The sequence below is a fragment of the Marmota flaviventris genome, chromosome 18, assembly GCF_047511675.1.
Source record: "Marmota flaviventris isolate mMarFla1 chromosome 18, mMarFla1.hap1, whole genome shotgun sequence".
Lineage (NCBI taxonomy): Eukaryota > Metazoa > Chordata > Mammalia > Rodentia > Sciuridae > Marmota > Marmota flaviventris.
In genome coordinates, this window is record NC_092515.1 from 6,710,475 (window position 1) to 6,725,184 (window position 14,710).

General features: G+C 49.0%; 1 protein-coding gene across 3 annotated transcripts in view; it reads right to left on the reverse strand.

The window, feature by feature from the left end:
- Nucleotides 1-14,346, reverse strand: part of Trpm4 (transient receptor potential cation channel subfamily M member 4) — a 32,492-nt gene extending 18,146 nt beyond the window's left edge. For 2 of the 3 annotated variants that reach the window (XM_027920418.2, XM_071604157.1), the window contains exons 1-9: nucleotides 14,235-14,346; nucleotides 13,891-13,958; nucleotides 7,823-7,997; nucleotides 7,204-7,384; nucleotides 6,892-7,055; nucleotides 6,568-6,751; nucleotides 1,683-1,744; nucleotides 1,348-1,539; nucleotides 1,102-1,201 (exon numbers count right to left, since the gene is read on the reverse strand). In XM_027920418.2, the coding sequence (XP_027776219.1) occupies nucleotides 1,102-1,201; nucleotides 1,348-1,539; nucleotides 1,683-1,744; nucleotides 6,568-6,751; nucleotides 6,892-7,055; nucleotides 7,204-7,384; nucleotides 7,823-7,997; nucleotides 13,891-13,958; nucleotides 14,235-14,258 (1,150 nt within the window). In that variant the 5' untranslated portion in view covers nucleotides 14,259-14,346. Of the gene's footprint in view, nucleotides 1-1,101; nucleotides 1,202-1,347; nucleotides 1,540-1,682; nucleotides 1,745-6,567; nucleotides 6,752-6,891; nucleotides 7,056-7,203; nucleotides 7,385-7,822; nucleotides 7,998-13,890; nucleotides 13,959-14,234 lie in introns of those variants that run through there. The other variant, XM_071604158.1, reaches the window with a different exon arrangement.
- Nucleotides 14,347-14,710: the final 364 nt, after the last annotated feature.

A 14,710-nucleotide genomic window follows, 5' to 3' on the forward strand; every position in this document is an offset into this window, starting at 1 on the left:
TGCTACTAAGTCCACATTCTACCCACTCTTCAAGGTCCAGTTTAAATGCCACCTCTCCTTGAAGTTTCTCCCCTGCGACAGCGATTCTTGCCTGTTTTGGTCTTAAATTTTACTTAAAGATATTGCAGGGCTGGGCAGGTGGTTCTGTGATAGTGCAGTTGCCTAGTTGGGAGAAGCCCTGGTTTCCATGCCCAGCACCACCACCAAAAAAAAAAAAAAAAATGTGCCCAGACAACCCTACTAGGATAGGATCTGGACTCCTTGAGAGCAGAAAATGGACCTCTGTAATGTCTGTCGCCTGGGATGACGTCTGTTGCATGACTGAATGAGCCCCATCCGTTACGTTCCTGTCCTGTGTTCACCATTCAGTCGGCTGAGCTGCCACCTCGGGTGAGATAGCAGAGTTTCTCACTGAGAGAAAGATGCTCTGGTGCATGTCCTAGCAAAGTGCTTACCGTGGGCTGGAGCAAGAGTGGTGGATGGATGGGGGGACAGAAAAGTCGTTGGGCGGATGGATGGAAGAATGAGTGGATGTAACTGTCAGTGGACATGTGGATGAACAGGTAAAAGGACAGGTGGATGGGTGGATGGGTGGATGGGAGGAAGAGAGGAGGAATGAGGATGAATGGAATGGTGGGTAGATGAACAAATGAAAAGATCCACGTGCACATGGCTGGATTGGTGGGAAGATGAAAGGCTGGACGGGTGGATCCAACAGAGTGAAGCAGACGTTGAAACACAATGAAAGCCCCGTCCAAACAGCACCAGGCGAGGCCCAGAGAAACACTCCGTGGTGCACGCCTGTGATCCCAGCGGCTCAGGAGGCTGAGGCAGGAGAATCACGAGTTCAAAGCCAGCCTCAGCAACTTAGTGAGGCCCTGAGCAACTCAGCGAGATCCCGTCTCAAAATGAAATATAAAAAGGGCTGGGGATGTGGCTCAGTGAGTAAGTGCCCCTGGTCCCCTATCACCCACCCCAGAAAAAGAAAGAAAGAAACACTGAAGAGAGGAAGGGACACGAGAAAGGGTCAGAGGCCTTAGATCAGCGATGATGATGAAGTGTCCAGGCCAGGAAAGGCGTCCAAGGTTGGCCAAGTCTTACCTTTCACGAGGGCCTTCAAAACGATGGTCTCGAATTCTTCAGAGCCATCCTCCGATGAGTAGACAGTCAGCAGCTCCTTCCGGGTCATGATCCTCTCCACCTGCACAACACCTGACTCTGAACCCCCAGCCCACCCCCTCCTGGGCCCTGTCCACACACAGAGATGCAGAGTCCATCCCCCCCCCCACCGGGACCTAGTAGTCCTGGTCCCCAGCCCCCTCCCATCTCAAGATCCCCAGGTCATACCTGGGCGTGGAGGACCTCAGGGTCCCCTTTGGGGAAGAAACGCTTAATCCGATCGTGGGCTTCACCTCTCCTGACTCCCCCACTCCCTGGAGCCAGGGTGTCTTCCAGGGTCTCTGCCAGGCAGTCAGCAGCACCCCCAGAGCCAGCCACCAAGAGGCAGGGGAGCTGAGCCTCGGTGGCATCCTCAATCCGCTAGAGGACACCGGGACAGCGGGTCAGGGAAGGCAGGATGTTCACCGGACCTGGGTCCAGATGTCCAGTCCCTCCTTCCCTAAGACTCAGGCCCCAAGAGCCGTGGCCCCTAACTCCCCTCCGCCTTAGCCAGTGCACTGTACCTTCAGCATCTTCTCATCACCATCGATCAGGAGGAGGAGCACAGGGATGTCGATTCCAGTCCCTGGGAGAGGAGAGCCAGGCTTGGTGACTTCCCATCTACCTTTGCTGAGGAGGGGGGAGAACCACATTTCCCAGGATCCCCTGAGGCAAACATCAGCCTCTTCCCAGCCTTGTGTCTGGGGCTCATGGGAATCGACACTTCTCTTCGCACTTTGGGGAGAGGCCAGATTTTGAAGACAGTAATGCTTAAATTCCCAAGGAAGGAGAGGCTTGGGAACTGGACTCCTGGGCCCCTGAATGACCCAGATATCTCTTGTATGAGTCAATCTTATAGTTGATTAACCACTCAGAAACCAGATGAGGTGAGAGTTCAAGTAGAAAATGAAGGAAATACAAATACAGAGGACTACTGAAACACAATAAAGATACTAATCAAAGTCCAATAGCAATTTCGTGCAATGGTTTTATACTGACTCTCTTCTCATTAAATAATAAAACTAGTCTGTATTACCATCACTCATACTCCCTCATCCTGGAGTTCTGAACTGATATAATGATGTAATAAAATGAAATAACTAGCTGGGAGTGGTAATATTGCCCATAATCCCAGCAATTAGGGAGGCTGAGGCAGGAGGATCGAAAGTAGGAGGCCAGCCTCAGCAATTTAGCAAGGCCTTAAGCAACTCAGTGAGAACTTGTCTCAAAATAAAAAATTAAAAATGACTGAGCATGTAAAGCATCCCTGGGTTCAATCCCCAGTGCCAAAAAGAAAAAAAAATAAGAAGAAAGAAAAGAAAGTGAAATGACTGAAATCAAAACCGGTATTTTTTTCTTAAAGCTGGAAGAGACAGAGTTTATCTATTTGAAGAAAATATGGTTTATGTCCTTAAAAACTTGGAAGACTCTACCAAAAAATAAAAATTAAAAAATATTGGGTTTGGGGTTGTGGCTCAGTGGTACCAGCACTTGCCTAGTATGTGTGAGGCACTGGATTTGATTCTCAGCGCCACATATAAATACAAAAAATAAAGGTACATCAACAGCTAAAAAAAAAAAATATTAATAAGAATCTGGTAAGATTGATACAAAAGATTCACACAAAAAAACTTCTTCAATTTATTTATAATCTATATTTTGTTCTGATAAAAACTATAATATATCTGGGAATTATTTCATCCAAAGAAGTACAGAATTGTTATGAGGAAATTTATAAATCTTATTTAAGGACAAAATCTGAATAAATGAAAAAAAACTAACATCAATTTAACCTGTTATAAATTAACACATAAATTCATTGAGGTTTGGGGAAAGTAGGGGGTGGCTTAGGGGAAGTGTAGAGGTGTTTACCCTTTTATAAACAGAACAGGATTTGGAGGGTACTAGAGATTGAACCCAGGGATATTTTACCATTGAGCTACACGCCAACCCTTTTTGTTTTTAATTTTGAGGCAAGGTCTCGCTGTATAGCTTAGAGTCTCACTCTATTGCTGAGGCTGGCCTCAAACCTGCAATCCTCCTGCCTCAGCCTCCCTAGTCACTGGAATTACTGGTGTGCACCACTGCACCCAGCATAAATGTTTGAGAAAGGACAGTCAGGAGGAACTTTCCTAACATCTACAGCATTAAAACATCTTTAAACCGCTCTAATCAAAACACAGTTTAAGCATAAGAAGAGACAGAGGGGTGGGAAGGAAGAGGCTCTCACATAAAGGAAGTCAGTGTGTAACCATGGCTTCCCAGTTCTGCTGGGAAAGGAGGAATTACATATATATAGTTGTCAATGGACCTTTATTTTATCTATTTTCATGAGGTGCTGAGAGTCAAACCCAGGGCCTCAGACTTTCTACGCAAGGGCTCTACCGCTGAGCTACAACTCCAGCCCCCTCATGCACTGTGGATGAGAGTGAAAATTGCTACAAATTTTTAGTCCCCCGGTAATATCTATCTATTAAAATCCACACCCGGCAATCCCACTTGAATCTAAAACACCCCCATGTAAGGTTGTCCATTTAAAGATTTCTCCAGCATTATTCTTAGTGCCTAACACTAGTAAAACCTTAAGTATCTGACAACTGAAAATTTTTTGAAAAAATAGATGACACATCCTTACTAAGGAATATCATCAATTATTAGAAGAAGCAGCAAGATGGAGAAATTTGGACCTAAAGAATGCTCACGAGGGCTGGGTACAGTGGTGCTCACATGTAATCCCAGCAGCTCAGAACGCTGAGGCAGGGGGATCGCAAGTTCAAAGCCAGCCTCAGCAAAAGCAAGGTACTAAGCAACTCAGTGAGACCCTGTCTCTAATAAAATACAAAATAGGGCTGGGGATGTGGCTCAGTGGTCGAGTGCCCCTGAGTTCAATCCCCAGTCCCGCCCCCCCACCAAAAAAGGATGTTCTTGAAATCCTGGTGCAGAACATGCCCGTAATCCCAGGGACACAGGAGGCTGAGGCAGAACCCAGGGGAATTTAACCACCAAGCCACATCCCAGCCCTTTTTATCTTTTTATTTTGAGATAGATCTTACTGAGTTGCTTAGGGCCTCACTAACTTGCAAAGGCTGGCTTTGAATTTGTGATCCTCCTGCCTCAGCCTCCTGAGCCACTGGCATTACAGGCATGTGCCATGATGCTCGGCAGGAAGATTGTTAAATGCCAAGCCAGCCTCAGCAATTTAGTGAGACCCTGTCTAAAAATAAGAAAAATAAAAAGTTCTGGGGTGTAGCTTAGGGGTAAAGTGTCCCTGGATTCAATCCCCAGTACTCCCCCCCCCACACACACAAACACAAAGAACAAGAAAGAAATACCATACAGATGGAAATATAATGGCATAGAATTTTATAACAGAGAAAGTTACAAAAGGGTCAACTCCAAACTACAGAACACTGATTACCCCCAGTGTAGGGAGAGGGGGACCTGGGAGAGGAAGACAATTAATTATTTCTTTATATGCCTTTTAAAAAAATTTTTTTAGTTGTCATTGGACCTTTATTTTATTAATTTATATGTGGTGCTGAAAATCCAATCCAGTGCCTCACACAAGTAGGCAAGCGCTCTGCCACTGAGCCACAACCCCAGCCCTTTATAGGCCTTTTTCTGATTTGTTTCCATGAGCACATTAAAGTTGCCATAATACCTTACATTGAGTAAACAAAGCCAGTACCAAAAGGTTACATAGTATGTTAATTTTTTCTTTATACACTTTTTTATGGTTTGATTTGTTTCTCCAGGCACATACTAAAGTTGCCTTCAGACCTTATCTTAAGTAAAGACAACCAGTACCAAAAGGTCACATATCACGTTACAGGCTGAATACCCCTCATCCAGAAGTCTGAAACCTAAATGTTCCAAAATCTGAAACATTGTGAGTGATTCCATCATGCTCAAAAAGGTTTGAATCATGGATCATTTTGGATTTAAAAATTTTCTGTTTGGCGTTGTTCTACCAGAAAAAAATCTATGCAAATATTCCAAAATCTGAAAATCTCCAAAGCTGGAAACATTGTGAGTCCCAAGTATTTCCAATAAGGGTTCCTAAACCTGTCCTCCATTTATATGCGCTCCTCACAAAGACAAAACCATAGTGATGGAGAACACAATGTGGTCGCCTGGGTTAGACATACAAACGGAATTCCTTCGTGGTAACAGAACCGGTCTGTGTTCCTTTTGTGGTCAAGGATACATGGCTCCATTCACCTACTAACATTCATAAAATGCCACCCAACAAAATCACTTTTACTACCATATGCTAACTTAAAAAGTAAGGTTAATATTGAGTACAGAGAGATATTTTAAGAATTAAGTTAAGGGGCTGGGATACAGGTCAGTTGGGAGAGTGCTTGCCTCACGTGCATAAGGTCCTGGGTTCAATGCCCAGCACCACACACAAAAAAATCAAGTTAATTGGGGCTGGGATGCAGCTAAGCAGTAGAGCTCTGGCCCAGCATGAGAGAGACCCAGGTCCTACCCCAGCACCAATGCACACCCAAACAAGTTTACCAAGGTCTTGCTGTTTCATTCACTTTGTTGATTTTTCTCCTCTATACATGGGTTGCTATTTTATTAATTCCTGCCCTTCAGTTTATTATTTCCTAGCTTCCTGGGATTGGAGCTGCTATTCTGGTTCTGGGGGAAAAGAGGTTTATGTTTGTTTTTCTAATTTGGAAGCTTAGATCACTGATTTTCAGCCTTTTCTCTTTTCAACATATGCATTTAAAGCTATGAATTTCACTCTAAATGCTGCTTTTCCTGCATCCCATCAACATGGGTATGTCATGAGCTCATCATCACTCAGTTTAAAAAAAAAAAAAATACTCCCTTGGGCCTGGAAGTGTGGCTCAGTGGTAAAGCACTTGCCCAACAGGCACAAGGGCCTGGGGTGGGTCCCCGTGACAGTCTGCTATGAGTATGGGGCTGGTGATGACCCTTGAGGGAGACAAGAGAAAAAAATGGGGGCTGATAAAAGTCTGCTTTTCTCTTCCTCTCCCATCCGACACTGGGGATTGAACCCAGAGGCCTCTACCACAGCCTCCACACCCCCAACCCTTTGTATTTTTTTTTATTTTGAGCAAGGTTCCACTAAATTGCTGAGGCTGGCCCCAAACTTTCCATCCTCCTGCCTCAGCCTCCTGAGCTATTGAGATTAAAGATAAGTGCCACCACACCCAGCACGATTTTTTTGATATTTATTTTTTTACTTGTAGTTGGACACAGTACCTTTATTTTATTTATTTATTTTTATGTGGGGCTGAGGATGGAACCCAGGGCCTCGCACGTGCTAGGCAAGCGCTCTGCTGCTGAGCCACAGCCCCAGCCCGCCCCAGATTTTGATCACCGGGATCCTGAGCATTGGCCATGGGGTCACAGGTCCAAAAAGTCACTCACCTCCCACCCCGGTCTTCTGCTGCGACACGTAGGTCTCAAACCGCAGGCGGAAGCGGTCCTCCCCGCCCAGGCGACCGTGGGTACCATCGTCCACCAGGAAGAAGGCCGAGTAATTGTAGTCCAGGGGAAACTCGATCCCATCTTCAGGGTCACCGTGCCACCGGTACTTTGCAGGGAACGAGCCCTGGGGGACAAATAGCCAGACCAGTGAGCCTTTCTGGGGGGACAGCACCACCCCGTGCCCTCGTGACCCAGGGCCATGGCTCTTCAGCATCAGGGTCCGAGCCCCAAGCCCTCCACCTTTTTTAGGACCCAGGGCTGTACCTTGGGGTTGGTGAGGGTGTCTCTATTTCGAACCACACCCCAGGGGGCCACTCCCATGGCCACCACGTTGGTGCCCCCCGTGCTGGCCGTCTGGTGGTCCCGCACAGCCACACCAACATGCCGGCCAATGCCTGTGTGCAGCCCCCCAGTGACAATCCAGGCCCCTACACACAGGGAAAGACACGTAGAGACAGGGAGGAAAACAGCATGTGACAGGGTCACATAAAAATTGGAGGTGGGCAGAATCCAGAGAGGCCTGGAGAAGGCAGTGGGCCCATGCCCTGGAGACACGGCCCACCCACCCTTGGTCACCTGTGCTCTGGGCAGCCCGGACCAGGCCACGTCGCAGCAGGTCCTGCAGCCAGGTCTGGAGGACAGGGCCACTGGAACCCCCCAGCACTGACACCACCAGGTTCGGAGCTTGAAAGCCCCACGCCCGCGTGACCAGGCTATAGACTGTCGCCGGATCCGTACGGTCAGAGAGCCGGAGGAACTGTGGACACACAGGAGGAAGGGACATGGGGAAGGTGACAGAGACAGAGGAGGACAGACACCCAGAAAGACAAGGATGGAGACCCAAAGAGGAAGGGACCAAGACCCAGAGACAGAGGACAGAGACCCAGAGACAGAGGACAGAGACCCAGAGACAGAGGACAGAGACCCAGAGACAGAGGTCAGAGACCCAGAGACAGAGGACAGAGACTCAAACAAAGAGGTCAGAAACTCAGAGACAAAGGAGGACAGAGACCCAAAGAGAGAGGAACCGAGACCCAGAGACAGAGGACAGAGTCTCAGCGCCAGGGGACAGAGGTGGAGAAAGGGCCAGGGACGGGCCAGTGGAGACGCAGCCTTCAGCTTGGGCAGCCCAGACCTCCGGGGGGGGCTCCCAGGCAGGCTCAGCCCCCACCCCGCCCAGGCATGCAGGCCTCACGTTGCTAGTCCTGCGACCGGCGCCCTGGAAGTCCAGGTCCCCATAGGCGTCAGTGGGCTTCTCTGTGGTGTGCACGTCACTGTCCCACACAGTCACCACGGCTGCACCAAATGCATCCTCCACAGCCACTGAGGGGTGGGCACTCCGAGGACGCCCACACTGGCATAAGGTCCCTCTGGGGATGTGAAGGTGGAGCATGAACCCAAGGAATCCCCGGGACCCCAGCACCCTGCAGACGTGTCCAGATTTCTGCAGGGGGGGGTGGGGCTGTCTGTATTGACCTGTGTCCCCAGAGGCGGTCAGAATCCACACTGACCCTGGCACTGGCTCCAACCGCCTGAGTGAGAGACTAAGGCAGGGACAGTCATCTCTCCCCACCAGAAGGAAGCCACAAGTAAACCCAAGTAGGGAGGTTGACAGGGCCCTACTCTCACTGTGACCCGGAGGGCCAGAAGGGAAAAGCAAAGGCATCCATCAGTGGGAATACCAGCCACCAGTCCAAACGGATGATGTTCACCATGAAAAGGAAAATTTGAAAAAGAAGAAGAAATTTTTTTTTAAATAGAAAAATCCAGAGAGTAATTCAGAAACAAGCTCATGTGCTCGAGGCTGAGGCAGCTGTGTGACTTTGGGCAGGTGGCTTCACTTCTCTGAGCCTAAATTTCCTCCTCAAATGAAAAGACAATAATAGCACAGCCTACTCCATAGAACTATAAGGAGCCAAAGAAATAACGCAATGTTTCCTGAAATGAGAATTGCATACCGGTCCCAGTTGGAGACGAGGCTGTGTGAACTTCACACAGAGCTTTAAATAACCTTGAATAACACAGTGAGAAAGTCATTCCTTTTTCTGACTACAGTCAAGGAGAGGGGCTCAGCTGGGGGCCTGAATATCTTTCATGCCTAACCCTTTGGTACTCCTTGTTTTTAATGAGGAAAGCAGGCCTTGGGCCCAGAACGTGGGGCTGGCAATAGCACCCAGCCAGAGGTAAATACCTTTATTTGCTGTTCATTGTATCTGGCCTCTGTAGCTTCTTTCTCTCTCTGTGTGACAAATGGAACTAGATTTCCATGTATGGTCACCATATATAAAATTTTTTTCCTCCCTAAATAAATTACAATCCTCCTTTGCTGCTGTGATTGGCATCCGAGTTTCAAAGAGCGAGGAGCCAAGAGTTGGGGAACAGGGGATTCAGGCAAAAATGTTTCTAAATCTCCTTGATTCAGAAGGAATTCAGAGAGCCGGGGAACCTGCATTTGCCTGAGTCCAGTGAGCCAATGTGAGGACCAAGTTTACAAAAATGCTAATTCAGGTGGCATGTGGATTTGGCAGAAGCAGTGGAGACACTAAAAAGAAGAGCCAAGGTGCAGCCAATATGGGAAGCAGTATGGAGATTCCTTGGAAATCTGGGAATGGAACCACGATTTGACCCAGCTATTCCTCTCCTGGTCTATACCCAAAGGACTTAAAAACAGCATACTACAGGGACACAGCCCCATCAATGTTTATAGCAGCTCAATTCACAATAGCTAAACTGTGGAGCCAACCTAGATGCCCCTCAGTGGATGAACGGATAAAAAAAAAATGTGGCATATATACACAATGGAATATTACTCAGCATTAAAAGAGAATAAAATCATGGCATTTGCAGTAAATGGATGGAGCTGGAGAAGATAATGCTAAGTGAAGTTAGCCAATCCCCAAAAACACAAATGCTAAATGTTTTCTCTGACATAAGGAGGCTGACTCTTAGTGGGGTAGGGAGGGAGAGCATGGGAGGAACAGATGAATTCTAGATAGGGCAGGGGGTGGGAGGGAAAGGGAGGGGCAGGGGATTAGCAAGGGCAGTGGAATGTGATGGACATCATTATCCAAAGTACATGTGTGAAGACTCAAATTGGGTATCAACCTACTTTATACATAAACAGATATGAAAAATTGTGGTACATATGTGTAATAAGAATTGTAATGCAAAAAAAAGTACATGTATAAAGGCATGGATTGGTGTGAACATACTCTATGTTCAAAGATAGGAAAAACTGTGCTCTATATGTATAATAAGAACTGTAATGCATTCCACTGTCATGTATTTAAAAAAAAATAAAATCAATAAACTAAAAAAACAAACAAAAAAAAAAAAAAGAAGAAGAAGAAGAAGAAGGGCCAAGGGAAAGAGATCCATGCACAGGACACAGGAACAGAAAACCCCAAGCCCGCTGCTGCCATGGAGAACTTATGTCTCCACTCCTCTGAGTCTAACCCCAGCAACCTTTCAGGCCTCAGTTATCTGAACCTCCTCCTTGGAACCCCTTGTTGCTCTCCAGCTGCTTCCCATGAGCAAGAAATGTTCCAGAGCCCACACTGTCTAATGCAGTAGCCCTATCCACATGGGGTTCTTTCCATTCATGAACTCCTTATAGTCTAATAAACTAAAATTAGATCAAAGCAAAACTTCAGTGCCCCAGTTGCACCAGCCAAATTTCAAGTGCTCCCATGCGGCCAGTGGCTGCCATATTGGATGTGGACAGAGAACATTTCTACAGGAAATTAGAAGCTGCTCTTGCCAAAGGCACTAACTCTTCACTGGAGCCTGCAGATGTCCAATGGGTAACTAAAAGCAGGATGAAGCTTGGCTTTTTGTATCTGTCTCTTGATTACGTAAACTTTGGGTTGGATTCCGGCTCAGCTCTGCATGTAGACACGTTAATCACTTAAGGATTGTCTGGCAATACAAGGTCTATTAGTCCTAAATTCACCTAACCTGTCTCATTTCCCTTCAAGACAGACAACACCAGATAAGAGTAACTAGGTATTCTGAAGATTTGCAGGGACATTCAACTGCCAGCTTTCACAAGGTCCTATTCCAGACCTGGAGGAGCACCTAGAAGTCCCCAGTCATTGCCCTAACCCTACAATCACCTTGGATTCCAGGACAGCAGAAACTCCCACACAGATCGTCCCATGATGAGATCACCCCTGTAAGTGGGAGCAATTACCCCCTGACAGGTACTGAGATGGCCCCTCTTAAGCAGGAGCAATAATTTCATGGGAACTGATTGCCCCTTAATCTCCAGCGATAAGGACTTCTCTGGAGTCACCTTGCAGAACCAGCTCTGAGATAATGATCAACCAGACAATAGTTTGACCAGGACTGTTTAATTAGGCTCCCCCTCCACCCTAGTTCTTCCTCTGTTTAAACCTAAAGCTCACATCAGTGTCTCCAAAACATGACTGAGTCTCTTGGTCTCACCTGCCTCCCCCATATGGCCCGCCATATTGACTAAAGTTCCTTTCCAGCTTTTCACCATTACTTTTTCTGTTTGATTTTTGGTGCAAGTGGCTAGACCCGGTTTGTTGGGAACCCAGAGTCAGGCTGGTGTCCTAGACCAAAATTCATATTTCTGCTACCTCAGAAAGCTCTGGTGGACAGTGCTAGTAGATATCCCCTCTGCCAGCCTCGCCTCTACCTGAGTGTGGCCGCTGACACAAGGGCCCCTATTCAGGTCTCATCTGACTGCAGTGTCAGGTGGCTCTGGCCACAGTTGAAAGACTCTGGTTCTGAAAACCTTTACTTTGGCAGAGTCCCCGACTCCCATCCTCTCTGTCCCCTGCTGCTCTGTCCCAGCCTCATCTGTGGCCTCTCTTTATCCCCCTGAGTGCAAGCGTTTCCCCAGAGCAAAGGCCACGCTGGTCTCAAATTTGATGCTCACAGGATCCAGGCAAGTAAGTCAATAGAAAGAAGCTTTGTTAGAAATGAATGTGCTAGAGGCAGTGGGAGTTTGAAGCAGCATGTTTGTCTTGGACATTCAGAGACAGAGTGTTGGGTTTTGGTTGTTTTTTTGTTGTTGTGTTATTTTTGGGGTTTTGTTTTTTGTTTGCTTGCTGGGGATGGAACCCAGGGCCTCGTGCAAGCTAAGCACACACTCTACCACTGAGCTGGGTACTCCCAACCCAGACACAGGTTTTTAAACTCCCATGCAAAAGAAAAACCAATGGCCATGGAACCACTAATTGGCAACTCCCACCCTGACTTTATTTATTTATTTACTTTACATACTGGGGATCAAACTCAGGGCCTCATGCATTCTAGGCAAGCACCCTACCACTGAGAATGCCCCCCTTTATATATATATATATATATATATATATATATATATATAGAGAGAGAGAGAGAGAGAGAGAGAGAGAGAGAGGAGAGACAGAGAGATATTGATAGATCTTTATTTTATTTATTTATAAGCGGTTCTGAGAATCGAACCCAGTGCCTCACACATGCCAGGCAAGTGCGCTACCACTGAGCCTCAGCCTCAGCCCCCCCAGCCCCTTTTTACATTTTTTTAAAACCATGTGACATGTCACCTATTTCCATGGTGTCAATTACCATCAAGAGCTAGGACTTCTCAGATCCTTCTGTGAGTCCAAACCTTCTCCTGAGTCCCAGCCCTGGGTCTCTGCATTCCCCTCGCCCACAGAGGCCACACTGGCCAAACCTCTCATCCTCCTGGGTTCCCCATCTTGAGGATGACCCCCTGTGTCCAAATCACTAGACTGCTTGGTTTAGCAGCCATCCTCCCCAAATCCATTGGTCCCCAGGCTCCACCTCCTGCCCCACCCGCTCCTCTCTGTGCCCTGCAGGGCAACCTGGTTCCGGCCTTTCCTCTCTCCCTCTCAGACTCTTGACCCAGCCTCCTCCTACTTATCCTCACATAGTCATCACACAAGAGTGGACCCCACCCCTCTACTTGATGTAGGGCACAGAGGACAAGGTCCCAGCCAATCAGGGTGCCCTCTAAGGCCCAGTGAGGTCTAGCACCACCCTCCTCTGCAGCCTCCTCTCTGGTGACTCCTTGCACTCTGACCTTGGCTCCATTTCAAGCCACACTACATCATCACTGGGGGGACTTTTCCCATGCTGTTCCTCTCTCAGAATGCATTTCCACATGCCTCTCTCAAGCCCACCTTTGCCTGTCCAACACCAGCTCTCCTTCAGATGCACTTCACGGCCCTCCTCCTCCAGAAATCATTAGTGATACGCTGTCCCCTCCCTAGTCCTAGCCAGACACCTCCTCTAGGCTCCCACAAGTCCAGTGGCCCATCCTGGGCAGCTGTCATCCCCTGGCCTTATAAGAATCACCCTCTATGTCTTCCACCTGCTGTCAGATTCAAGGTTCCTAAATTTTCTCGAGACCTCCCTCCAGTAAAACGTTTCGAGCACTCACACTCATGAGCATGTATTCATTTATTTATAGTTTGCAAGCTGTACCACACCGAGATAATCAGTTCATAACAAGTAATTTGGGAACGTGTAAGTTTCCCATGCCCCAGGACTGTCCCGAGGACAACTAGAAAGTATGGACCCACTTGAAGGACCATCACTGGAGACCAGGAGCTCCTCCAGGGCAGCAAGCACCCTGTCTAGCTCAGGCAGTGTCCCCAACACCCAGCACAGCACCCACACACTGTGGCAATTGCTACTTTCAGGAGGAAATTATAGATATTTTCCAATGCTTATTAGGTGTTGGGCACTGTTCCAGAAATCTCACAGCATTAACTTGCTTAATTCTCACAATTATCCCAAGAGGGAGGGTAGTTTTTATGCCCAGATGACAAGCAAGGCCCAGAGAGGTGAAATGACTTGCCCAAAGTCACAGAGGATGAGTCTCAAGTGAAATTTGAAGCCGGCAGGCCCGGGGGATTTGCTGAAAGCACCTCTAATCTTGGGAACGCCAAGTGAGGGTTTACTGGATGGATCAAGGAATGAATGAACGAATGACTGAAAGAGACATAGTCAAGAGACAAGTGACAGAGAGACAGACACAGAAGAAACACAGGGAAAGAAACAGGACGGAGCCCTGGAGCGTTTACACGGACCCTGAGGGGGAACTGAGACTCGAGGTGTCTACACAGCCTCCCAAACCTCCCCGGAGAGCGCCAGCCGCGAATGCCCTTGGGGGTCCGCTGTGCCTCCAAGACCCGCGGCGGAGGGGCGGGGCCTGTCTGCGGTGGGCGGGGTCAGCGGGCCCCGAGGCTCCCGGGCGGTCCCGGGCGGTCCCCGCGGGCTGCTCACCCGGAATCTGAGAGGTCAACTATGAACGTCGTGCAGATCTTCTTCCTGAAGATCTTAGGGATCCAGCTCTGGAGACCGGAACAGGGAGGGGAGGGGACGGGAACCCAGTTCAGTCCCGAGGCACGGAGGCACCTCCAGGCGCCCCACCGCCCACACCCGAGCCCGGGACCCCAGGGTGGCCTCCCCCAGACTCGCGGGTCTGCACCCACAGCCCTCCTGCCCGTCCCCGGAATCCTGGGCCCCCGGCCCTCCCTCAGACCCAGGAGCCGGGTCTCCAGCGCCTGTCTCTGGGCACCAGGAGCCCGAGCCCCCGCTCCGCGCTCCCGGCCCGGCCGGCGCTGTACCTGCTCCTTCTCCGGGCCCACCATGCTGCCGCGGCCACGCAACGTCCGAGCCCTTCGGGCTCCCTACAGTCCCTCCACGCCCTTCCAGGCCCGCCCTGCCCAAACCGGATCCGCCACTTCCCTGCCCAGCCTGGGGCGGGAGTCCCCGAGACACGTCAGCGGGAGGCGGGGAAAGGGCGGCCGAGGCTGCGATGCAGAGACAAAGGGGGGGACAGCCACCCAGGGGTGCAGAGGTCCGCGATAGAGGGCGTGGGGTGAGAGACAGGGAGTGGACCTGAGCATCAGGACCACAGGTGCATAGGAAGGAGAGGGCTCAGAAAGAGGGATGCAGGAGATGAGGAGGGGACACTTTGACCAGAGCCACAAGGGAAATAGAGACCCAGAGAGAGGTGGATGGAGACCCAAAGAGAGGGACTCAGACCCAAAGAGAAGGAGGTGGGAGGTTAGAGACCCAGAGAAAGGACACAGAGATGGAG